The following is a 25,852-nucleotide window of genomic DNA, read 5'->3' on the forward strand; positions in this document are numbered from 1 at the left end:
AAACATTTGTATTTATTTACAGTGTCTGTTTTTCTGGTTGAAATGAGATATAAATAATCTACCAGACTTTAAAAAAATGTACAAATTTCCATGTTATTTTGTCTAAAAATAAATGTCCGAGGTTCCTTATGTTAAACAAGAAATTATCTAATCTGAAATAACAGGTGGTTTTAATTTACAGATGAAAGGTTTCTAAAGAACCATTTATTGATTTATTTTTTAACAGTAATCAGAAATTCTGAGGTAACAAAAAACATTTCCAAGGATTTTTCTTCAGAAAACTGCTCCATAAATGAGCAGTCCTGTGACACGTTTGTTTTGTACAGATCAGTGGTTTCTGCCACTCGTCTTCCGTGTTTTGGCACGACGCGTCGTTCCTATTGGACAACGCAAAGGTACGTCACAGCTCAGAGCATCGAAAGTTGGATTGGATTGAGCTTTGACCGTGTCAGCCTGCAGACAAGCGCAATGCGCGCTCCCGTCAGAAGCGTGGGTTTAGCTCTCGGCTTTTGACACGACGCTTGTGACGCATCTATAAAGCAACGCATCTCATTGAAAATAATGCTTTTTAGGCCGATTTTTGATGCATTTGACGCGTCTGACGTATTCAGTGTGAAAGACCCATTAGATATCAGTCGTACAGTTTAAGAGGATTTGGGAACTTCATAGTTCCACAGGTAAGAATGACCAGGAGAAGGTTTTCTATGTCTGTATGCGGTGTTTTGGAACAGTCTGGGACTTGAACTAAAGTAATGTCAAAGCATCTGTCAGGTTAAATTTCTTTATAAACAAAATATCTGGTCACAGTATAAAGATAGTGAGGTTGACTGTATTATGTTGTTTATGTCAAATTAGATGTTACTTACCCTCACGATGTTCCATTTACCATTGTTGGTATCAGATCAATACACTGTTACACTCTTACTTATCCTGGTGGTATTTCCTTTACCATTGTTGGTATGGAGAAATAAACCATTGTTACCTTTGGTAATGTCTGTATATAAGATACAGGTTATTATGTATGTGTGATTTTGCACATGTGCATAAGATTCTGACTGATTATTTATGAGGTTTTCTGAAATGACTTAATAAGGAAGCGACTTGTTTTAAGTGTATTATTTTGTAACTTGGGGTGCGGTTCAATAAGTTTTACTTCTCTCTGCTCCATTTTGAGCATCAGTGTAACATTGCTATTGTTGTGTTGTCTGATTTAAGTTCAGATTCAAGTCAGTGTTGGACTTAACTTCTTCTGTTACAGTTTTGTAACACTTGCTTGAAACAAAACCACTAACTAACTAGCTAACTAAATTGTACACACAAGAATGTGCACAGTAAAAGTGCACAAAACCTGAGCATCCTTTAGGGGCAAAGCTGCCACATCATGTCACACAATGTGACATGGTTTGGAATTAAATAAATACCAGTGTCATGTGAAATACAGTAACTACACAAAATATTTGGCTGTTGTTTGTAAAAACCTTAAGGCTTTGGCTCTTCAATTCCTGACTTAGACCCAAGTAACAGACCTAAAGCATAATAAGCCATAGTTTGCTTAAGTGAATTATTAAACCCCCGGTAGAGCCGTGACAGGTGCGTCAGTGTGACACTGTTGTCATTCTCCCCCAGCGCTGCACAGTTACTTAATCCCAGCTCTAGTAAACAGGTTAAAGCTGGAGTTAATGTGTCCTGTAAGGAGGGCATCCCTTTAACACGGCCGAGTTACTGTGTGGAAACACACACCCCCCAAGGCTCCGTGAGACATTCTCAACATTAGTCAAAGTTTCAGAGGGCTTTTGGCAGTGAAACATTATTCTTCCCAGTGTGGCTTTCTCAAGCTTTTGACATGGGGTTTCACTTAGGAAAAGGTTTGCGTGACATTTCAGCATTGTGGTTTTTGGGGAGATTTCAAAACCCATCTGCAAAGACTTGCAAGAAGGGAAGAAACTATGAATTCTGGCACCGGCTGAGTGTTTGGGTCGAGGCTTGTGTAATTTCTTGTGTAGTTCATTCACTTGTGGTTTTATTCAAAGCGTCAGGCTTTTCAGTGTGTGGGTTTGCACTCCGTTGCCATAGAGCGAGTCCTTTTGTTCGCTTATCCATTCACAGAATTTACAATTCGAGCTCCATTGTTCATTCTCATATACTGTGTTCGGCCTTTTTTGTTCATTATCTTATGAATTGTTTTATTGTTCAGTCTGACGTGTTAAGCTGCACTGTTGTTGTTATTATTATTAAATAAGATTATCTTAGCTTGTTAGCTTATTATGTAATAGGGTGACCCCCCCCCCCCCCCCAAAAAAAAAAAAACAAACAAACAAAAAAAAACACCAGTATGTGCCAGCTTCTTGGTATACTGTGGTTTGAAAATGTTAGTTCTAAAACCCTCAAGATTTCCTGTTACCACCGTAAACAAACCTGCCGTCATTCCAGATCATTCAGTCAATGAGCTTTATGTGGCTAGCAGTGGTGTGTTGTGTCGTGGGGTCATCATGCTACTTACGACTCTTGCTGAATTCAACATAAAATTATTTTGAAATTAATTTGTCTAAAGATGGATGGGGAGGATGCATGTTAATGAAACACACAAAATGGGGAATTAGCAAGATAGCATCAGTGAATTGTATTTTTTCTTCTTCGTTGCTCACTGTGGTAAGATTTCCGAGTAAAGCCACCTTGACTCCTGCACGAATTTGCCCCCCCCGGCAAGCAATCTTGTGTGCCAGTACGTAAACTCATCGTAAACTGTGTGCAGCTTCATGTGGCAGTGCACAAAGAAGTTTTAAATGTTCAAAGTTTGTGGCATGCATAAATTTCATGCCAATTTCATGCCCTGTGCACAATGCGTGTCATTGCGTGCATGCACACAACTGGCGCACAAATTACAACTGTTTATGACAAGTTTGCTTATTAGCACGCAAGATTGTGTGCCAGTGCAGGGATCAAATTCATGCAGGAGTCAAGGTGGCTTAAAATAAATGAGTTGTTTAAGATAATGAAATTAACCCCACACACACACACACACACACACACACGTACACGTACACGTAAAATGATCTGTTCTGCATTAAAAAAAATGAGAACAGTTTAAACTGTTGTAAAATTTGATCTCATATATTTAAACATTAATTGCTGTGCAGCACTCCAGGGTGTTTTGATGACTCTTCGGAGGTGGGGAATCAAACATTTTCAAGTATTATTAATTTTTCTTAAGCGCCATCACACATTCTGGTATGTTTAAAAAAAAAAAAAAAAAAAAAAAAAAAGCTTTATATAAAGAAAAAAAATATCATGCAACTAATGACAACCTTTAATATGCTCACATTTTTCAACAGAATATAGTAGATATTAATATGCTCTACCAAATGGTTAAATTTACAATTGAAGAGGATAAATATTTGAATTAAATGACAGCCCCTATATTTATATAACATTACTAGTTTTACTGGCTGCTTATGACTAGTGTTTTTGCTATTAATATTAATTACGTTTATATGATGACACTAATGATATACAGTTATTGACATGAAGCACTTTAAATTGACACCAGAACTGAAAGTTCTATACAAATATTATTATTATTATTATTATTATTAAGCTGCTCTTAATGTTCCTCAGTGTTGTCATTATGATTTATAGCTCATACGTGGTCTGTCCATAAAATAACGGTCCTTTTCATTTTTTTTAAAAACTATATGGATTTCATTCATATGTTTTTACGTCAGACATGCTTGAACCCTCATGCACATGCATGAGTTTTTCCACGCCTGTCGGTGACGTCATTCGCCTGTGAGCACGCCTTGTGGAAGGAGTGGTCCCGTCCCCTCGTCGGATTTTCATTGTCTGGAAATGGCGAAATGATTTGGGCTTTTTTTCCATCAGAATTTTTTCAGAAGCTGTTAGAGACTGGCACCTGGAAACCATTCGAAAAATTTATCCGGCTTTCAGTGAAAATTTTACGGGCTTCACAGAGAATAAGGACTTTAACTACAGGTTTAAGGACCTCTTTAAGGACGGTCGGTGCGCCGCTCTGCGACGATGCGGCACAAACCACTGGATCATTTCTAAGCTGATGGCTCTGTGGATACGAGACCGTCGTGTGCTCTTTCTCTGGTTATCACAAGAGCTGGACATCAGCCATTTTCTGGCAGATTTCACTTTTAACAAGAGATTTTGTCATGGAAAGCCGCGCGGAGGCTTCGCGCGTCACGACCGATTCGCTGATGAAGCGAGACAAAGGAACACCTCCGTTTCGGAGTGTTAGAGGACAAGTTGGGACATGTCTATCTCGGCTTTCAGTGCTTACCAGTCGAGTGAGTATAAAAGAACTTGTGGAGAGCTGGACATGTCCCAACTTGTCCTCTAACACTCCGAAACGGAGGTGTTCCTTTGTCTCGCTTCATCAGCGAATCAGTCGTGACGCGCGAAGCCTCCGCAATCTGAAATCTGCCGGAAAATGGCTGATGTCCAGCTCTTGTGATAACCAGAGAAAGAGCACACGACGGTCTCGTATCCACAGAGCCATCAGCTTAGAAATGATCCAGTGGTTTGTGTCGCAGCTCGCAGCGCGGCGCACCGACCATCCTTAAAGGGGTCCTTAAACCTGTAGTTAAAGTCCTTATTCTCTGTGAAGCCCGTAAAATTTTCACAGAAAGCCAGATAAATTTTTCGAATGGTTTCCAGGTGTCAGTCTCTAACAGCTTCTGAAAAAATTCTGATGGAAAAAAAGTCCTTTTCATTCCGCCATTTCCAGACAATGAAAATCCGACGAGGGGGCGGGACGACTCCTTCCACAAGGTGTGCTCACAGGTGAATGACGTCACCGACAGGCGTGGAAAAACCCACGCATGCGCACGAGGGTTCAAGCATGTCCGACGTAAAAACATATGAATGAAATCCATATAGTTTTTGAAAAAAATAAAAAGGTACGATACTTTATGGACAGACCTCGTATTCTGGTTGTCACGTGCTTTAAAGAAAAGTTTTTTTCAGGTCATACTTGCAGCTTCCTCTCACATATGGCGCTTTTCCACTTCACAAAAGTAGCACTACTCGGCCCGACTCTACTCGTTTTTTTTTTTGCTTTTCCATTAGGGTAATATCTGGTACCGGGTCCTTTTTTTTTTTTTAGTACCTGCTCGGGAGCGGTTCCAAGCAAACCGAACCGATACTAAAATGTGACGTCAACAGGCTGCCGGCCACTGATTGGTCAGAGAACGTCGTCACTGGACGAGTCATGAGTGCGCCGTCCGAGAGGAAAATCAAAACCCGCCATTTTTAAATAGTCACAGCGGCGTTACAGCGACCATTGTTTTCTTTCGTTTCACGGCGAGTTTTTTTTTTTTGTTCTTACTCACACAAAACCACACCGTGGTCTGTGGATGAGCTGCGGACGTTTATGTTTGGTGGCGGAGGAGAGAATACGGAGAGGTGGATGAAGCGATCCGAAATGAGGCCGCACTCAGCTCACCGGACATTACAGCAACTCAGAGAACAGCTGAAAAAGCTTAAAAGTGATTAAAGGACCACAATGACCGGGGTAGGTCGGACCGCAAGGGCTGGAAACGGTTCGACTGCAGGAACACTGTTTACGGACACCGACTGACGAGCACCCGGAGGCAGGATGACCGCGACTGGGCCACGGCTTTGTTGGAAGCGACGGATGGTAAGTGTTTTTGTGACTGTAGTCTGCTTGAAAGCACCGTTTAACGTTCCTTATCCCATTGGTTGTGGGAAGCACACTTTAACAAACCAAGCTTGTGAGTCTAAAGTTGTGTTAAAGTAACTACGTTGTCTCATGTACGCGGACACAGTGAGCTAGCTGACTCCGTGCTCCGCTTTAAAGTATTAACTTAAGACAGAAAAACACCTCAAGTCAGCAAGACAACAAACGTGTACATTTGACTCATTTAGTGCTATTACGGTGATGTGGTTTTTTTTGACATGTCGCCATTTTGTGTTTTTGTTGAAGAATCCAGTTCCATAAGCGAGAAGGGTTCGAACACCAGCTTCAACATCTGTATCAACGTCCAGCACCACACAGCAACGTGTCATCACAGGTAAGAATAACGTGTCTCACATCACCTTAACTTTCCCAAATACGATATATACAGGGTGACACCACCCCCCCCCCCCCCACCAAAAAAAACAAAAAACAAAAATCCAGAACCCATAAATATTGTCATGAATCCCACAAAGGTGGACCTTCCCAAAGTTTCAGTTATCTTGATCGATTTGCATAAAAGTCTTGTTCTTTCAAAATGATGCTCCAAATGATCTGATTTGTTGGAGGATAATTTTGAAAGAACATAATTTTTATGCAAAGTGACCAAGATAACTGAAACTCTGGGGAATGATCATACAGAGACTAAAGGTTTTATTTTTATTTATTTTTACTTACTTTATATTTTACTTTATATTTTACTTTCTTTCCCATTTCTACCTTCATTATTGTCCAGGCAAGAGATAAAGGAGCCTGTTCCAGCAGGAGAATCTCACCATCTTGAGTGACGTTGAGGCTGAAGCTGAACTGGGTTCAGTGTGATCGACACATCCGGCTGATCCTTGAAGCAACGGTGGTGGATGCTGCATTTAATCAGGCATATCTTGGCGTGCTGGGCGACCTTGTGCACGCGATGCGTGACCGGGGCATGTGACCTGCGCCCCAAACCCAGACTACAGACACATGAAACTTTTGTGTAGTTTGTGTTGCTTTTTTTATGTGTGTGTATTTGCTCTTTTTTGTTGCAGTAAACAGTTTGACTCATGTGACTGTATCATAATTTGTCATTTCATTCTGAGTCAACAGTAAAAAAAAAACATTTTGGTTCATTTCTAAGAATTTTTAATTTGGGTTTTTGCTGCTCCAGAAGACACTGCACACTACACCTGGCTGAATCTTTACACAGATGCTGGAATAATCATGTCTAAACTGAGATTTTACCAAATGGTATTTAACATAAACAAAAAGGTTTAGTCACTTCAGTGAAGGCACCATTACATCAAGGAATTTTGAACAACCAGTTTTACTGTCTGTTACATTTATGACCCCATTAAATGTAAAGCTTATTTTACTACTGGATTATGCTTAAACAGCTTTTCAAACTGTTAGCCTTTAAATCAGTAAACCTTGGTAACGTTTACAAATCAAAATGTTACACAAAAGTGGTGACATTTTAGCAAAAAGTACAAAAATGTATTAAAAATTCACAGTGAAACATAACTGGTGTATAACATGTTGATGACAAAGGTGTCCCATTCTGTGGCATGAACCTCTGCAGCGGTGACTCTGAGAAAGCCATCTGAAACACACACATACAGCATACATATTTTAATTAGTGCTGTCAGGTTTTTAAAAAATAATGTGATTACAGGGTTTGTGATTAGTTAATCGAAATGAATCATTTAATTGCAGGTATATTTAAAAAACTCAGATCTGTGTGTGTTTGGGACATTTACTAATCGGGTAAAAAATAATCAGGGTTATTTTTGTTACATATCAAGGAGGTATTAAACTGTAAATTGGTCTTAAATTGGGAGAACTAAGTGTAATTTGGATGGGTTAAATGCAGGCAAATTTCATTGTATTTATGTGTACAATGACAATAAAAGGATATAAAGAATGTCTCTAAAAACAGAATTGTGGGAGTTTGGAGGCTGATTCTGCACAATATGACTCCTTTAATAATTATCTTATTAGATTTCATATTTTAAATTTGTCCATTGAACATTAAAATCTGGATGAAAAACAAACATTTTTAATGTTTTAAGCCTGTTCGAGTTCAGTGATGACGTTAATTAATGGTCATTAAAACCGAATCATTTTGTGCTTGAACGTCAGTAAACGCACAAACTCCCACATTTGAGATTTAACAATAAGTTATCAAAGCAAGTTACTTTGGTAAAAAAAAAAAAAAAAAAAAAAAAGGAAGTATTGACATTAACACATTTATTGCTCAGAAACACATCTTTATTTACAGACCAAGTCACTGACGTCAAAACAAAATGGAGCAAAGTGTGACTGAAGGCCTGATAGGTATTGTAATTAATCTAATTGCCGCCAGCAACTTTCTCTTAAAAACTCACAGCAGTAAACACACGGAGTTCGCCATTGTTTATATTTGTGTCGCGTATAAAACAACATCACCGCAGTTTGCTCTGCTGATCCCGCCCACGTTGAAGAGGTACTATTTGCAGTAGAAAAGCTCGCGCTTGGAACCAAACCGAGTAGAGCCGAGTAGTGCTGGAGCTTTGTAGTGGAAAAGTGGCTTTAGAGACCAAGTGTCTGTTTGCTTAGCGTCTCCACAAACGAGTGGAGGCTCCTGTTTGCACCTCTTGCTGTGGCTGTGAAGGAGGGGGGGTGAGTGTGTGTGTTGTGTGGTGGAGTGTGAGGCCATCTGTGTTCCCGTAAGGCTGTGGAATAGTGCACTGTGACAGTCTGGGTGATTACCTGTCCTCTCTCATTCACTCAGCCAGCTGCAGCTCGGCCGCATCATGCATCAGAAACACACACACACACACACAGTGATTAAGATGCCATTAGGCCCAACTCTGTCACTCCCTGCCACGTTAATTTGCACTTCCTCACCGCGCCACAGGAAATGGGCTATTCACATGCATTTTGGTAAAACCCCATAATCTGGTGCTTTAGAGATGATGGTTTCTGATCTGATGCAGTTCACAATGCAGTGCTGTTTCATCTTTAATTCATCTGCACTGGTCATTTTGCTCCTCTAGTGATTGAGCTCTTATTTGCTATAAACGGATTAATTCTCAGAATTGTTACGCGCTCATGTACAGTTTGTTCAGAATAGTAGGGAAATTTGAAAAAAATAGCATCAGAAGCTCTAAATGTCTTAGCCGTCCTTTTGGGGTTCTCTACAGAATTAGAGTATAATGGCACTGTGTCTCTGGCAATACTAGGAATATAGGTTTCCCTGGAATCATAGGTAAGGAAATCGAGGGCCAGGTTGAGTTGAGAACCATATGCCTCAAATCAAATCTGGGAGCATGCGTTGGTTCACCATATCCATGACACATTGAACTGCCTTGGGTCCTCGATGGCAACCATTCCAGCTGACAGCCGGTCTGTCCCGAAATCTCTTCAATAGCCATTCATCTGGTGAAGTGTGGGTGTCCCTCTTGGCCTTCTCCAGCCAGTGGTGTCAACACTCACATTATCAGACATTATCAATGCCGCCATATTTTTCTGTTCCATCAGATGTAACATGGTGCCAAACTGCATCTTACAGCAAGGAAAATGATTGCATTGGCACTGAAAATCTGTCGAGAGCTCCCCCCCCACACACACACACAGAAGATTCAGGAATTGAAAACAGTCAACAAACAATCAGACTGATTATCAAAATCAGTAATGTCATGATCAATAAAATCGCAACAATTCCCCTCCCTAGTGAAAAGGGGTTTTCAAACACTTGTAGAATGCTTGATATTATCCGAGTAAAGGTGCTATTTTTAGCGCATTATGGTGGCATCACAAGATGTAGACAGTAGAGGAGATCTCTCAGAATAATGGTGCTGGGGAAAACTTGAAAACCAGGTAATTTTGGTGAAGTTAATCAAAATCATCAGGAAAATCAATGAAGAAATGCTGTCATTTTGAAAATCATTGTGACCGCATTAAACCTATGGACTGATGCATCACCGCCATTGTTCCAGTCTTTGGTTGAGGGCTCTGTGTGTGACTGAGATTTCAGTACTTCCTTGCAGCATCCTGTCAGCTTTATGAGTGAGTGTTACTGTTGTTTATCACCATATTTGCCACAAAACTGCTTTGGGTCTCGCTTTGATCCCCGTCTGGGTTCAACTCCAGACGGCCCAAGGCAGACATGACGCAACTCCATACAGTTCTGGGTGAACATAATCTCCAGTTCGTCCTCAGCTCTTGGTTTTTGGGGTCACGTTGCAGTGAGCCAATACTGGGCCGCCTCGAGTCAGACACAACCGTTACTCCGGTACATTTTTAAATCCGTTACAAGTACAGCTGACCTTTACTGACTTGTGCTGACAACTCCCCCCCCCCCCCCCCCCCCCAAAAAAAAAAATCCCAGAAGTACATAATACAGGTGGTTCCAAGGCAGTGCAGGGAGTGTTTGGCACCAAACTCAGACAAGTGTAGGAGCTGATCGGCATTAGAGGGTGACACGGGAGTAGATTTTCACTCCTTTCCCATCTCACTCCTACAGAAAAATTCCTGTCCCATTCCACTCCTGGTAAAATGACTCCCACTCCCATCCTGAATGACTCCCACTCCTGTACCGCTCCCATTTTTCCCCTTCTTTTAGTTTTTAGGCATTACACCAAATTTGATTTGATCTTCTCCCCATTCTTTTTTACAACCCCAATTCCACTGAAGTTGGGACGTTGTGTAAAATGTAAATAAAAGCAATACAATGATTTGCAAATCCTCTTCAACCTATATTCAATTGAATACACCACAAAGACAAGATATTTAATGTTCAAACTGATAAACTTTTTTGTTTTTGTGCAAATATTTACTCATTTTGAAATAGATGCCTGCAACACATTTCAAAAAAGCTGGGACAGGGGCAACAAAAGACTGGGAAAGTTGATGATTGTTCAAAGAACACTTGTTTGGAACATTCCACAGGTGAATGGGTCAATAGAAAGCAGGCAACCCTAACCGTAACCCTAACAACTGCATGAAAAAATAGTCAAACAGTTTAAGCGTGGGCTCAGGAACACTTCAGAAAACCATTGTCAGTTAACACAGTTCGTCACTACATCTACAAGTGCAAGTTAAAACTCTACCATGCAAAGGGAAAGTCATACATCAACAACATCCAGAAACGCTGCCGCGTTCTCTGGGCCCGAGCTCATTTGAAATGGACAGACACAAAGTGGAAAAGTGTGCTGTGGTCTGAGGAGTCCACATTTCAAATTGTTTTTGGAAATCATGGACATCGTGTCCTCCGGACAAAAGAGGAAAAAGCCCATCCAGATTGTTACCAGCAAGAAGTTCAAAAGCCAGCATCTGTGATGGTATGGGGGTGTGTAAGTTGCCCATGGCATGGGCAACTTACACATCTGTGATGGCACCAGCAATGCTGAAAGGTACATCCAGGTTTTGGAGCAACACATGCTGCCATCCAAGCAACGTCTTTTTCAGGGATGTCCCTGATTATTTCAGCAAGACAATGCCAAGCCACATTCTGCACGTGTTACAACAGCGTGGCTTCGTAGTAAAAGAGTGCGGGTACTAGACTGGCCTGCCTGCAGTCCAGACCTGTCGCCCATTGAAAATGTGTGGCGCAATATGAAGCGCAAAATACAACAACGGAGACGCCGGACTGTTGAACAACTGAAGTCGTACATCAAGCAAGAATGGGAAAGAATTCCACCGACAAAGCTTCAGTAATTAGTGTCCTCAGTTCCCAAACACTTGAGTGTTGTTAGAAGGAAAGGTGATGTAACACAGTGGTAAACATACCACTGTCCCAGCTTTTTTTGAAACGTGTTGCAGGCATCCATTTCAAAATGAGCAAATATTTGCACAAAAACAATAAAGTTTATCAGTTTGAACATTAAATATCTTGTCTTTGTGGTGTATTCAACTGAATATAGGTTGAAGAGGATTTGAAAGTCATTGTATTCTGTTTTTATTTACATTTTACGCAATGTCCCAACTTCATTGGAATTGGGGTTGTAGTAAAGTTGACTCCCATCCCATGGGAATACAATGGGAATCCTGTGACCTGTGGGATTCCAAAAAAAAAATGTTGGCATGTCTGTTGTTGGTGCATTTTCTGTTCTTTTTGGTCTAATTGGATCTGGCGTTGTAAGATGTTCCTGCACAGTGTGTACTTCATGCCCAGTCAGTAAATGTGTGGCTTTGGCTTTGACGGTGCAGTTCAGGGATCATGATGTGAAGCTCTTTAATGTTGGCTGCACTGAAGAAGGAGCACTAAGCCTGGTGTCAGTGTGGATCTCAGATCACATCCACCGCCTCTCTTTCCCACCTATGCATGTTTCTCCCTGCAGTTATCTTTTGTGCTTCCCCTGATTTGCTGTTTGTCTCCGACCCTTCCTGTCCTTTTCATTTGTTTCCCACAGAGACCCGCTGCCTCTTCATCACTGTTACCGTGTGTCAGTGCACGTGGAATCAATTACTGATGCTCAGCAGCCTGATCCCTCACCACAACTACCTCTTTAATTGAGGGAATTGATGAGTGATCAGTCTGTGAGATGGTTTTCTGTCGTGGGTCTCAGGCTGAGAAAGCCGGGGGAGTGATTGTTTGACTAATTCTGTCCTTCCTCTGGAGCAGTCACATCGCTTCACGCCTCCCTGCTTGCTGATCGTCATTCAGAATTTAGCTCTGTGCTTTGACAGGACCGTAAGTAATTGGTCATTTGTTTGTCAGTTTGTTTTATGCAGCACCGTGTGAATGCACGGTGCTGTAAAGACACACACACACACACACACACACACAGGTCAAAGCAAGAACTCTGTGCTTTGACTAATGACCCGTTTAGGCCTCTATGGACAACATAGTCTGGATCCAAACTACAGCTTTCTTTTTTTTTTTTTTTTTTTGTAGTGGTGGCCAAGTGGTTTGTGCACTTGGCTTCAGTGTGGAAGGTTCCCAGTTCAAACCCTGCCACTGTCACATTCTCTGTGTAATGTGGAGTTGCGTCATAAAGGGTGTCCGGCATAAAACTTGTGCCAGTTCAACATGCAGATCCACCTCGGATTTGCTGTGGTGACCCCGAGTGCAAACAAGGGAGCAGCTGAAGGGACTTACTTTTATTGATGGTAACCATTCATTTGATTATTTCAGCGAAACTCGGAAAACTGTAGCCACTTTGACACTGGCATGAGTTTGATCCCCACACTGGCAGGCAAAATTGCATGCCAGTGAGTAGACTTTTTGTAAACTGTTGTAAACTATGCGGGGCTGTGTACCAATACGCAAAGAAAATTTTTAAATGTTCAAAATTTTTGGCACCCATAAATTTCATCCCACTTGCGTGAACTATTCACAACACTGCATGTCGATGCATGTCATTGCGCGCAGGACCTCGCACAGTTTACGCACCACTTACAATGAGTTTACTCATTGGCACACAAGATTGCGTGGCAGTGGGGGATCAAACTTGAGCAAGGTGGCTTAAGTCTCGCAGTATAGGTCTGCATGTGCCTTCAGGCAAAAATGCTTTTGTTATTAAACACATTTAGCAACTTTATTCATTTGTCCACAAAACAGGAAATCGCTGCAAGATGGTCTGGTCCCATGACTGGCTTCTGGAGGCTGGCTTTAGAAAGAAGCAGGTTCCCATTCAAGTCCATGTTAAAATGTCCAACTTTAGAGAAGCCTGGTACAAAAATGGTTTTGGTCTTCATAGATGGTGTCCCCCCTCCAAGACAACTCAACCGGGGTGACTATTTTTTTTAACTTCTTCGTTTAGGACATTTTAAGCCATAAGGATATCTATCTATCTATCTATCTGTCTGTCTGTCTGTCTGTCTGTCTGTCTAATTGGGGGTGCAAACTCAGAGTCGCTGCCTGTGGCTGCTAGCTGCTGTGGAGGGCTGTGTCTATGCTTTGAGCATTTTATGACATATCTGTAATAATGTGGCATGTTACATGGTTAATTCTCCCGACGGATCATCTAAGATGTCTGTGCTGCAGTATTTGCATGATGAAATTTTCCCCTCTGAGTCTTAGGGAGGGGTTATTTTTAAAATTTCATTTAAAAACTCATCTTTTTTCCTTGGATTTCGACACCAATGAGGCTTAGTTTGATCACTTTTTAATTGCATTTTAGTTTTATTTTGTGGTTCTTGTTATAATATTGTGCTTTAATTTGTATTATGTTTGTGGGCAACTTCAGTTTACGCACTGGCTGGTGCTCACGCCAGAGAACCATTGCGTAAAACTCCGGTGTGGACCAGGGGACTATTCTCATTTCTTTCCCGCAATGAGACAAGAGTCCCAGTTCATGACTTTAATTCACTCAAAGATGACTCACGGTTGACGTCTTTAAATTGCTTTGAGAGGGTTAATGAAGAAATTGCGGACCTGCCGCTGGAAGTGAAGCAGAGAACCAAAGAGCGGGTCAAAGCGCTGCTTCGTTGCTTCAAGCAGACCCGCTGCAGTCTGCAATCAACGTAGAGAAATGATCATATCCAGATAAACACCCTCAAAAACAACAGCTGCTCAGGTGTCCTAAACTGAAGGACCGATAAGAGAATCGTTAAGCAAAAAGGCTTGATGTCATCATTTTTGTTGTGGTAGAAATGTGCATGTCCATGGTGCATTCAATGTGCATCGGGAAAAAAAATCACAAGCAGGCAGTGAGCGATCCATTGCGATTTCATCCGTCAATTCAGTCGATGTACACTTAATGAATCGATGCACTCATATCGCGCACGTTTGTATCTAGATACTGACTCATATCGATTAATCTCCTCATGCCTAATAGGTACCCATAGGTAGACAACCTACTAGCAGTACAGCAACATCTACAGGAGTGAAATTTAAGATATTTTAAATATGCTCATTGTGTCAATGAAGGGTATGAAAATCAGTGCAGTATATTGGAAAAAAATATTGGAATACTTGGTTGTATCCTTGTAGATTTTTGTTTTTATTGCACAGCCTTAGTCAGTAGACATACACACTTTGGTGTAGATCCTTTTTCTGAATTAAGGAATTAATCTTGCTGACTTTTTTTGCGTTCGTGCCTTATCTGTAATTGCTAGCCTTTGTTTGGAGGAGAGCAAATGCCTTTTAAAGTGGAGATAAAGGAGATGGATGTTGGAAAGTGAAAATACAATTAGCTGAGCAGCAGGAGGATGCCTGCAGTGTTCCAGCTAACATGTCTTAAAAGGCCTTAAGGTTGAGGAAAACACAGTAGCACATTACGACACCGTCTGCATCGCCCTCGTGCTGATAAAGGTGTTTGTTTGCTTTTCAGGGCCAGTGGCATACCAGGATGTCTTCCATGCGCTCAGCACTTTGTCCACTTCCCCTTGTTGCAGGATCTGTGTTTAACATCTGCTCTCTGTGTTTATACAGTGTGTCTGAAGTGTCTCATGTGGCTCTCTTCTCCTCTCCCACCCCTCTCCTTCCTCACAGATGGAATCTCCTGTCTCCACACCAGCTCCTCCCCCCCTCCACCTCCTGCCCACAGTGGGCAACAGCGAGATCGCCTCCCCGTGTGAGCAGATAATGGTGCGTACGCGCTCGGTGGCGGTGAACACGTCAGATGTGGCCCTGGCCACCGAGCCGGAGTGCTTGGGGCCCTGCGAGCCTGGTACCAGTGTCAATCTGGAAGGCATTGTCTGGCAGGAAACGGAGGATGGTAAGTGGAGCGGCGCGACACGCTGCCATGTTGATCCTGCTTAGTGAGCTGCTTCAGCACGCCCGGTCCCAGATTTTTGTCTAAACCAAATCAGTTACAGACGTATGGCTCGTTATTTTTTTTTCCTGTAATTTGGAGAGTCAGTGTGGCCAAAGAGGTGTTGGTTCCTCCTCTGTTGTGTTCAGAACGATGGTGCTCGTGCTGTCATTATCCTACAGGATTTGCCTGTTATAGAGTAATTGTACACGTCCCAGCTGCCTTAGGAATTGGTGGTATGTCTAATACACCCCCCCATACACACACACACACACACACACACACACACACCCTGCCTAACCGCCTGCCTGTAGGATGCTCTAAGGTGGCCTTGATTTGTTATCATTCTGCAAAACAGCCACACACGCACACACACACACACACACACACACAGCAGGTTGTTGCAGAGAGATAGTGGCTCCCAACCACAACAACAAGCTTCTTGGTTTTCCACTCTTGCCAGTTGGGAATTCATTTGTCTTATCCAGGGGCATCGGACTGGGGGAGTAAAGGGTACTATGTACCCAGGGTCCAGAGCATGGGGGGGTGGGGGGGGGCACAAAAAACTGGCATTAAATATATTTTTGTGTTGCATGTTTTTAATGTCCATACAATTCATGTTGTAAAAGAATATAATTAGAATGAATGTACAAATGTTGCAAAACATAATTCTGCTCTAACAGTAATATTGAAAAATCTCTGAGGGCCCTCCCACCCCTGCACAGTTGTACAATGGTTTAGTCCAGGCCCACACGCTGCCACACACACACACATCCCAAACGGGATCTCACAGAAAGAGGAGGTGTTTAGCAGTGCTGAAACAACTAATCGATTATTAAAATAGTTGTCAACTAATTTAGTCATCAATTAGTTGTTAAATAACTTTGTTTTACCGCAAATGTTTCGTTTCTTCCATATAAATCAACCGTTTCTGTAGCGCGGCTTTGCTTTGACCCTTGAACCAATCGAAGCAATGATTCGCAGTGAACACTGAATCAACAAAGCACCTTCGATCTGGTGCTTTGTTGATTCAGTGTTTTATTTCGCTTAATCTTAATTTTTCCCCACTAAAACCCCAAAGAGCATATGTCTGTGAGTAATATTTACCTTTTTATGTTAATCTGACCTGTTATGGTCTTCTGAAACAGTTAATAGATCTATTTTATAACTTAAAAACGGGATCAATGCTAACGCGTTAGCATGTCTATGGCGTTTTCAATGTTGAAGTTAGCATTAAGCTGTTGCAGCTGTCAGCACATTTGTTTTCTGTATAGTAATTCATGGCTCAGCGTTTGTCGGAAAAGAGTCAAATGTATTACAAATTGTAATATTTAATTCATTTATTTTTATTTATATATCAATAATAATAGAAACAACGATAGTAATAATAACTAATAATGCCACAATACAGTTTTAGAGAAACAGACAAAAAGAATCTGATAAAACAAAATAGAAAAGATTAAACCAACTAACAATGAACATAAATAAATATAGAAATAAGTGTTTCCTGTGAACACATAGTGACTCTTAAACCTCCACTTCATCCCTGTTTTATTAAGTTTAATGACAATTTGTTTTGGTCAAACCACATCTAAGCTGTGTTTTTACACAAGAAAAAATAAAATGCAGTAAACTGCACATTTGTGTCTTTTTTCATGAAAATATATTTTTAAAGATCACATATTACACTTTTGTCAGGCCTTTAAAATACTTTTGTGGACTCTTGCTGTAATATGTTGTCAGTGGTTGAGATAGTTGCTGTAGGCATCTAAACCTGATGGAAATCTCTCTGTGGTGTGTCGGTGATGTATGTACGTGCAAAATAAAACAAAACACTACTCCAGGTATGTTTTTGACCAGAATATAACATAACTTTGTTACAAGGTCAAAAGTTAATGTTGCATGATAAAGTCCTTTTAATAATAACTCACTTAAAGAAATAATGGCAAAACTCACATGCAAGAAAAAAAACAAACAAACAAAACGATTAATCGAAAAAATAATCTACCGATGAACTGATTAGTAAAATAATTGTTAGTTGCAGCCCTAATGTTTAGGCTGAAATAAAATGTCTTTCCTAAAAAAAAAAATCAAAGTCCGGATTTCAAAAAATATGAGAAAAAAGGACAATGGAAAGAAAACTAAATGAGGGAAAGCAGCCGCTAACCAAATTCTTTGAAAATAGAGGTAGCTTGAAAGCTAGCTATATTGAGTTGGGGGGTCTGGGGGACCAAATTGCACCATTTTGTAGAAAAATAGTGCAATTTGGTGCATTCCTGTGCATTTTAACAGATGGGAATGCTAACAGATGCTCCCCCAACTTTAAAAAGGGTTCTGACTCCCAGGTGTGATCTAAGGTATACAAGATTTAGACCTGGTTTGACTACGCATTAGAAATTTTGTGTTTGTTAATAAAAAAGAACATAACAGTGGGGGGGGGTCTTCAATATGGCTAGGACCTAGGGCCCAGAATTTGGTGCTACGCCCCTGGTCTCATCTACTGCAGAGTAGTTACGTAGTTAATTTCCGAGTTCTGAAATATGACACGCTCGCAGCATTTCTCCCTCTGATTGAAATCCCCTTCAGTTTATTTAATTTGAAGATGTGTCACCATCTCTGCTGTGTTTTTGCGCGTCTGAAAACCGACCGTCCGACGTCCTCGTTGTGTTTCTAACGCCCGCTCTCCAGAGGTGCATGTTCACTCTGCAGCCACGCTGAGCACAAATCGCCCGCACATCCACTGTGCTGCTTTCTGGTTCACTTGCAGGAACCAAATTGAAAAGGGTTCCCACCTCATCAACATTCTCAAAGCACAGTCTATGCCCCCCACCCCAAAATCTTCCCTTTTGATTTTTGCTCCAGCCTCAGGCTGGCTTTGATTCACTCCGCTCTCTCTGTTGCAGCTCTTTTCTGTTACCAAGAATCCAGCCAGTCAACCCTTGACTCTGTTTCCAAGCAGAGTGGGAGACAGCGAGTGCGAGGCAGGCGCACAAGGCCGCTTCTGTTAGTGACACAAACGGGGCTGGGAGCCAAGACCAGTGTTATGTTTGTGCTTCAAATCTGGACACTTCAAGATTATGTGATATCCGATTTTTCCAAATTTGTTTGAAGCCTCATTCGTAGGTAGTTTGATTCAAGACATATTTTTGCAAACCCATTTTTTACCTGCACGCTCAGATCGGATTGTGACTGTTTTGTTATGTCTGTGACTTCTCATGCCAGATATGTAAAACTTCCCCTGTGATCTTTCTCGACTCCCCCTGAGCAGCCCGGGTAACGGGGCGGGGGGTTCTTTGTAGATACGCGTGCACACGCAAAAGCCCAAAGTAATCTTTAAAATCATCTTCAAAAAGGAACACCAAGATGATGCCTCATGCCTGAAACATCCTACGCCTCATTGAATGTGCGTGCATTGCACACGTGTGTATTTCCACAGAAGCGTTTCAGGTGCCGCTGAATCTGTCCACATTATTTGCCTATGTTAAAACATTTTATTACACACTGCATTTTGTGTGACCGTTTGTAGGCGTGACAGTGCACATTCAGTTTGGACTTTTTTGTGTAAGCACTTTTTTTTTTCTGTGTGTGTGTTGTTTTGTTTGGGTTTTTTTCTCTAATGGCTCTAATCACCCAAAAGCACACCTTGTGTCATTTTGTAATACATACACTTATAAATTATATAAGGACATATTCCTTACCAGCCTGGATTACTGTATTTTCTGGAGTATAAGTCACATTGGTGCAAAAATGCCTCTTTAAGGGGGGCATATAAGTCACACCGGAGTATAAGTCGCATTTATCACTTCAGGCAAGAAGAAGCAAATTGGATTTAATCACTGTATTATTTATTTATAAAGTACACACGGTGTTAAGGAGCAGAGCTAATAATAAGGTCACAAAATGTGAGTAAATGTTTTCAGTCACTGAACAGACGATCATATCGGCTGTGAAAACTCCGCGGAATTCAGCGGATTTCATCATTGGGTGGGGTGGGGGGTGCTAGTGTTGTACTCTGTAATTGTGATCGTCACTGAGTTTTTAGAATGCCTATCGCACTGATCTGTAAAACAGATACAGGTCAGTGTTCGCAGATCCGCGAAAGTCTGCTGAGAAAATGCTTCTCTGAAAGCGTGGCTGTTGCGGCAGTTGTCATAAGTGGGACTGATTGGTTGCTACGGCGATGCTGCTGCTCAAAGACGCTGTTGCTTAAGCTAAGTGTAGCATGTGGACCTCGTATTCTTTAAGAACCATCAAGTTTTTAAAAGTAAAATTTTGCAGCATGTCTGTGTCATGGAGCGACGTCAGAGAGGGAAAATGAAAAACTTGGTTTGAACCGTGTTTCTCACCATCTGAGAACCAAAGGCACAACAAACACTTCTTACCGTGTTTCTTGTGCCCTCAAGAAACACGATAAGAATTTTTTTTATCTCTGAAAATAAACATAGTGCTGTTCAAACTGGATTTCAGACAAGATTAGGTGACTATTTTAATTAATGTAGACTTTCTTTCATTGGAAAAAAAAAGACATTATGGCTTTTAATGAATTCACACAAGGATATGTGACTTTTTTACTATAAGGTATGTTATTGATATTTTACCATGATTTTCAAAATATTCTACAAGCGTTAACTGTGGTTTTTGAAATGCTTTAACAGCCTTTTCAGTCTTCATCAATTTCACGTAGTTTAATTGTTCTGAGTTAATGCATAATTTGGCGTACAATTAAAAGGAAAATCATTCCAGGTCCTACTTCCACGTCATATTCTGTGATTTCAACTTTATCATTGACAGTTCAAATAAAAGGTTGAATCTAGGATCATTTAAATATGCACTTCTTTTGAGATTTTTTTTTTCTTCCAGGAGATGCTGCAAATGTTTCATTAAATACAAAATTAATTTGGTTTCTGGGGCCCCGCGGGCCCTAAACCCTGGTTCCTGGACCGCTGCAAATTTTCCTTGGATTTCACAGTTTTCATTTCACAGCCCTGTCATATGTGAGGTGAACGTACAACGTAATTTAAATCTAATTTAAACCCCTTTTTTAATGCATTTATAAAATAAACTCACTATTAATTTTTCTTCTTTTTGAAAGAGTTATCTTTGTATTCCCAAATAGTTTCTTCCAAATAGAGAGAAAAAAAGTACATTCAACCATGGTCTTCCAGTAAATAACACGCTACCTTATTTCTTCAAAACAAAGAATATGTTTCTATCTTTCAGTCTTTTTTCCTTTTGTGATCTTATTCTGGTGGTTCCTGTTAATCGATGTCCACTTCCTGAAGAAAGGCATCTTGAGACAGCCTGCCGGCTGAAGGCCCGGGCCCACATTGCGAGTGGTTTCTCCTTCTGCATCGAGACGGGCACGGGGCTCTTTTCATGGATCTTCTGAGCTGCGGACCTGCCGGGACACCGTTTTGTGATCACAAGACAGATCATTTTATTTGAGTCTCTTTCCAGAGTGCAGTCAGATATTTGGGAATTGTCCTCTTCCCTGTTTAACAGTGTATTATTACTCTGACTTTTTGAGCTCAGCCCTGATCTCTTGTGGATTACTTCTCTATGTGGAACATTTCCCAAAGTGACGTCCAAAGCATGTACAGAGAATTCAGTTTTACACCAGCTCACAGTTGACGCAAATCCAAGATGGCGATTGTCCTGTTTGTTTGCTGAGCCCTCGAAAAGCCAGATAGTGACATAGAAACACCGCCTCCCCCCCGGCGCATCCAACTCAAGGTGAGGTGCCAAAATGATCAAATGACACATTCAGCGTGAAAGGCCCATTAATTGCTTTAGGCCACACCCTTCCCCATTACACAAATGTCACCCAAAAGTGTTTAAAACCTGTGAGCATTCAGTGTTATATAGCCTGAAGTTGGAAAATATACTTGGAAATAAGATCAGAATGCTCACTTGCATAATAATTGTGCATATTGTGTGCATAATGTGGACACTGAGTCATTAAAGTTAGATTTTAATCAGATATGCTTTAAATCCATTATGAACTGTCAGTCTAAGCAAAGCCTGAGCGGCTGTCCGTTTGTTGAAGCTGCTGTTTGCCCTGATGGATGAGGTTTTTCTCTTCTTTTTTTTCCCTGTTTTTCTCAGTGGGCAGGAGGCATGCTGGGATATTTGAGTGGATTTAAGAGTGGACTAAAGGTGGGCATCGACTCTGCAGGTGCAGCCTGCAGGTTTTTATGGGCGTCAGAGCTGTTGAGACCTGATACTCTCCAGAATCCACGTCGCGTTCTTGTTTAAAGTTGTTTTGAGAAGAAAAGGGGGCGAGTGGAATGTGTCTGGATCACTTAGTGCAAACCACAACATAAACTGTTGGACAGACTTGCATGGTATTTTCCGGGGGGCGGGTGGGGGTACTAGTTGTTTATTAGTCTCCAATGAGTTTGAGCTGAAACGGGTTTATTAAACACTGGAAATGTGAGCTGGCATCACTTAAATCGGCTTGAAGGTAACTGAGAACTGTGCTCTCAGTAACTTTTTGTTGTTCATCATGACGCTGACTCCAGCCGTAACGTATTGCCAGCCGCTAATGGCTATTCATTTGGCAATAAATGGAGATGTGATGTTAAGGTGTTGGTAACACACCACGCTGGAGAAACTAAATGGTTAAATCTAAAGTGTTGCCAGTCAGACATTGAATGAATGTTTGGAAATTTGGAGTTGGGACTCCGCGTGGTACAAATTCATTTGTCGTTTGGAGTGTTGTGGTTAGAGGTTCCGGGTGGGACTAGACCATTACAGGTGATGGACTCAAACGCTAGGGAGCAAGAACCAGAACAGGTTGTAAATGAAAAGAGCTTTATTTACAATAATAAATAACTGAGGTGCTGAGCTGGAAGAAGCCTGCTGAGCCGAGACCAGGCCCACATACAGTAGTGTTCAGAATAATAGTAGTGCTATGTGACTAAAAAGATTAATCCAGGTTTTGAGTATATTTCTTATTGTTACATGGGAAACAAGGTACCAGTTGATTCAGTAGATTCTCACAAATCCAACAAGACCAAGCATTCATGATATGCACACTTGTAAAGCTATGAAATTGGGCTATTAGTAAAAAAAAAAAAAAAAAGTAGAAAACGGGGTGTTCACAGTAATAGTAGCATCTGCTGTTAATGCTACAAACTCAAAACTATTATGTTCCAACTGCTTTTTCAGCAATCCTGTGAATCACTAAACTAGCATTTAGTTGTATAACCACAGTTTTTCATGATTGCTTCACATCTGCGAGGCATTAATTTTGTTGGTTTGGAACCAAGATTTTGCTGGTTTACTAGTGTGCTTGGGGTCATTGTCTTGTTGAAAACACCCATTTCAAGGGCATGTCCTCTTCAGCATAAGGCATCATGACCTCTTCAGTGATACCTGGTATGTGATATATAGGCCCAACACCATAGTAGGAGAAACATGCCATATCACCATGCTTCACTGTCTTCACTGTGAACTGTGGCTTGAATTTAGAGTTTGGGGGTCATCTCACAAACTGTCTGTGGCCCTTGGACCCTAAAGAACAATTTTACTCTCATCAGTCCACAAAATATTCCTCCATTTCTCTTTAGGCCAGTTGATGTGTTCTTTGGAAAATTGTAACCTCTTCTGCACGTCTTTTATTCAACAGAGGGACTTTGCGGGGGATTCTTGCAAATAAATTAACTTCACACAGGCGTCTTCTAACTGTCACAGCACTTACAGGTAGCTCCAGACTGTCTTTGATCATCCTGGAGCTGATCAATGGGTGAGCCTTTGCCATTCTGGTTAGTCTTCTATCCATTTTGATGGTCGTTTTCCATTTTCTTCCACGCGTCTGTTTTTTGTTTTGTTTTGTTTTTGTCCATTTTAAAGCGTTGGAGATCATTGTAGATGAACAGCCTGTAATTTTTTGCACCTGCGTATAAGTTTTCCCCTCTCCAATCAACTTTTTAATCAAACTACGCTGTTCTTCTGAACAATGTCTTGAACGTCCCATTTTCCTCAGGCTTTCAAAGAGAAAAGCATGTTCAACAGGTGCTGGCTTCATCCTTATATAGGGGACACCTGATTCACACCTGTTTGTTCCACAAAATTGACGAACTCACTGACTGAATGCCACACTACTATTATTGTGAACACCCCCTTTTCTACTTTTGTTTTTTTTTATTACTAATAGCCCAATTTCATAGCCTTAAGAGTGTGCATAATCTTTTTAGTCACATAGTACTACTATTATTTTGAACACTACTGTATAGTGGAGGAACTTCAGGAGCCTCAGTGCACACAGGGACAGACTTGGGAGTCTGAGAATGAGCTGGAGTCCTGGAGTATATGGAGCTGGAACTGGGGCCAGGTGGGACGCAGAGAGCCCAGAACGAGGAACTAGGAGGACGGAGAACAGAGGTGAGCGATTGCACTCGTAACACTGGAAGCTCTCAAAAAAACAGTTCACTGTAGGCTTAAGGCAGGAACTTTCACAGTTAATGAATTGTCCTCAGAGGTCAGCTGCTGCGCGTGTTGTGATGCAGTCCCAATTAAGCTGCACTGGAAAGTTCTTAGTAGTTCTGCATCAGAGCTCATACAGTTCTTGGAAAACAGTTCTTGGTCATGCACAGTCACAAACAGGAGCAGCGTGAGAACGGGATCTCACAATCATGCAGGAACTTAGCTGAACATTGGCAGAACTATGCCCTCTGAGGCTGAGAGCAGATGAGTTTCAAAGTGATGTTGTGCAGAAGGTGGCGTGGGAGCCAGGAGCATGCAGCGTGGAAGCCGTGCAGGAAAGCGTCTGGAAACCCCAAAAGATGAACGAGCTCTAATACAGGAATTAGAGGTGGCCTTGTTACCTTGAGATGAGCTGAGGGAAGCTCATACGTCAGAGCGCATGGAAGCGTCAGCATAGACAGGGTCATGAATTTCTCATGGACGGCTCACAGAGTATCATGGAAAGTCACGGAGAGTCACTGAAGACTCCAGCGAGTCAGGGTCACTGAGACTGTGGCTTTGAGGTCAGAGCCGGGGTTTAAGTAGCCGGCTCATGTGCGTCAGGTGCGAGGAGATGATGAGCTGCAGGTGTTTCTTGGCTCTGCAGTGCACCACCTGGAGGGAAAACAGACAAACTACACACAAGAGGTTAGGAAGGGCAAGGACAAAGGCAGGCCATGACATGGAGTCTCCATTCTACATATGAATTTTGACATTCAGATGTGAACCTATTTATTCTAATTATTATCTAATTTTTGTAATAAGCTGCTGCAAAGTCTTGGTATGTTATGGTGATGTGGCAGCTTTTCTAAAATGTTGCAGTGCAAGTTGTGATAGTTTCAGGAATTTTGATTGTCTCTTTGAATGAATAAAATTGCAGGAACAAGTAAAAAAAAAATGCTAAATAGCTGCAGTCATTTTTGTACTGTATAATGTATTAAAAATTAAAAAGGAAGCTGCTTGATTAAGGCATTTTAATGAAAACTGTTTTGTTTATCACTATATCAGTATTAGTACATTTTTTATTTAACTCCCTAATATCAGTATCGGTATTGGCCCAACAAAAAAATCCACTTTGGTCGGGTTCGGCCGGTGAACATACAGTGGGCTCATGCAGGCAGCCACAGAAAGAAGAAACCTTTGCTGCTCTGTCTCCATGTTTATTTCTGTTTTACAGCTGTCACTACAGCAGTCACTGTGAAACAATCACACAACGTTTCTCTGATTGACAGTTTTGTATAAGTGAAGACGGTCACATTCTGTCCACCGCGCTCTGTCTCATCACTGTATCACAGCCACACTATACAAATTTGACACAAATGCATGTAAATTCACTCTTTGTGATTCAGTGACACCATAATAAGTGGTTCTGTGTGGCCTTGACATTTGATCAATTGTGTCCAATATTTGACCACTTTATCCTTGACTGCCCTACAGCCCGTCCACCAGGCTTAATCCATATGGGCCAGACACCATTTTAAACAGTTACGACCATGAGTTTGACCTTTAAGGGTCACTCAAGATCAACGGTGTTTTGACCAACAGAAAGCTGATATTCGGGGTTTTCACGTATCCCATAATCCCTTGCATGCGAGAGAGTCGCTGCAGTCAGAACAACATAGAGAATCTACACAATGACAGTTGTAGATGAATATTATACTACAAAAATGTAATTTTTTATGCTTTTCGTCACGTTAATAAGAGACTGCTGCATGATACCCTGAAAACTTGCTAAAATAATTATAACAAATAATCCGTGTCTGTTACGTTTAATCTGCGTAGACTTTAATAAGCGCAAACCGAATTTCAGACATATTATATATATTAGTCTGGAACAAAGAGGACAAACAGTGTTGTAAAGAACAATAATCAAGATGTTAAAGAGCAAACTTCACTTTCTCCCAGAACGACATGATCAGGAAGCGAGCGTAGCTCACAGCAGCTCCCATTAAAAATAGGGGAGAGACAGACTGTGATTCTCACATGTTTACATAAAACAAACGCAATA

At 41.3% G+C, this 25,852-nt stretch overlaps 1 protein-coding gene across 1 annotated transcript in view; it reads left to right on the forward strand.

Moving 5' to 3' along the window:
• The window catches only part of LOC117500999 (zinc finger protein 609-like), a 336,795-nt gene that overhangs the window by 188,242 nt on the left and 122,701 nt on the right, over positions 1-25,852 (forward strand). Inside the window, exon 3 of the mRNA XM_034159801.1 lies at positions 15,117-15,342. Coding sequence (XP_034015692.1) covers positions 15,117-15,342 — 226 coding nt within the window. The remainder of the gene's footprint in view (positions 1-15,116; positions 15,343-25,852) is intronic.

Source organism: Thalassophryne amazonica, chromosome 2 (genome assembly GCF_902500255.1).
Source record: "Thalassophryne amazonica chromosome 2, fThaAma1.1, whole genome shotgun sequence".
NCBI lineage: Eukaryota > Metazoa > Chordata > Actinopteri > Batrachoidiformes > Batrachoididae > Thalassophryne > Thalassophryne amazonica.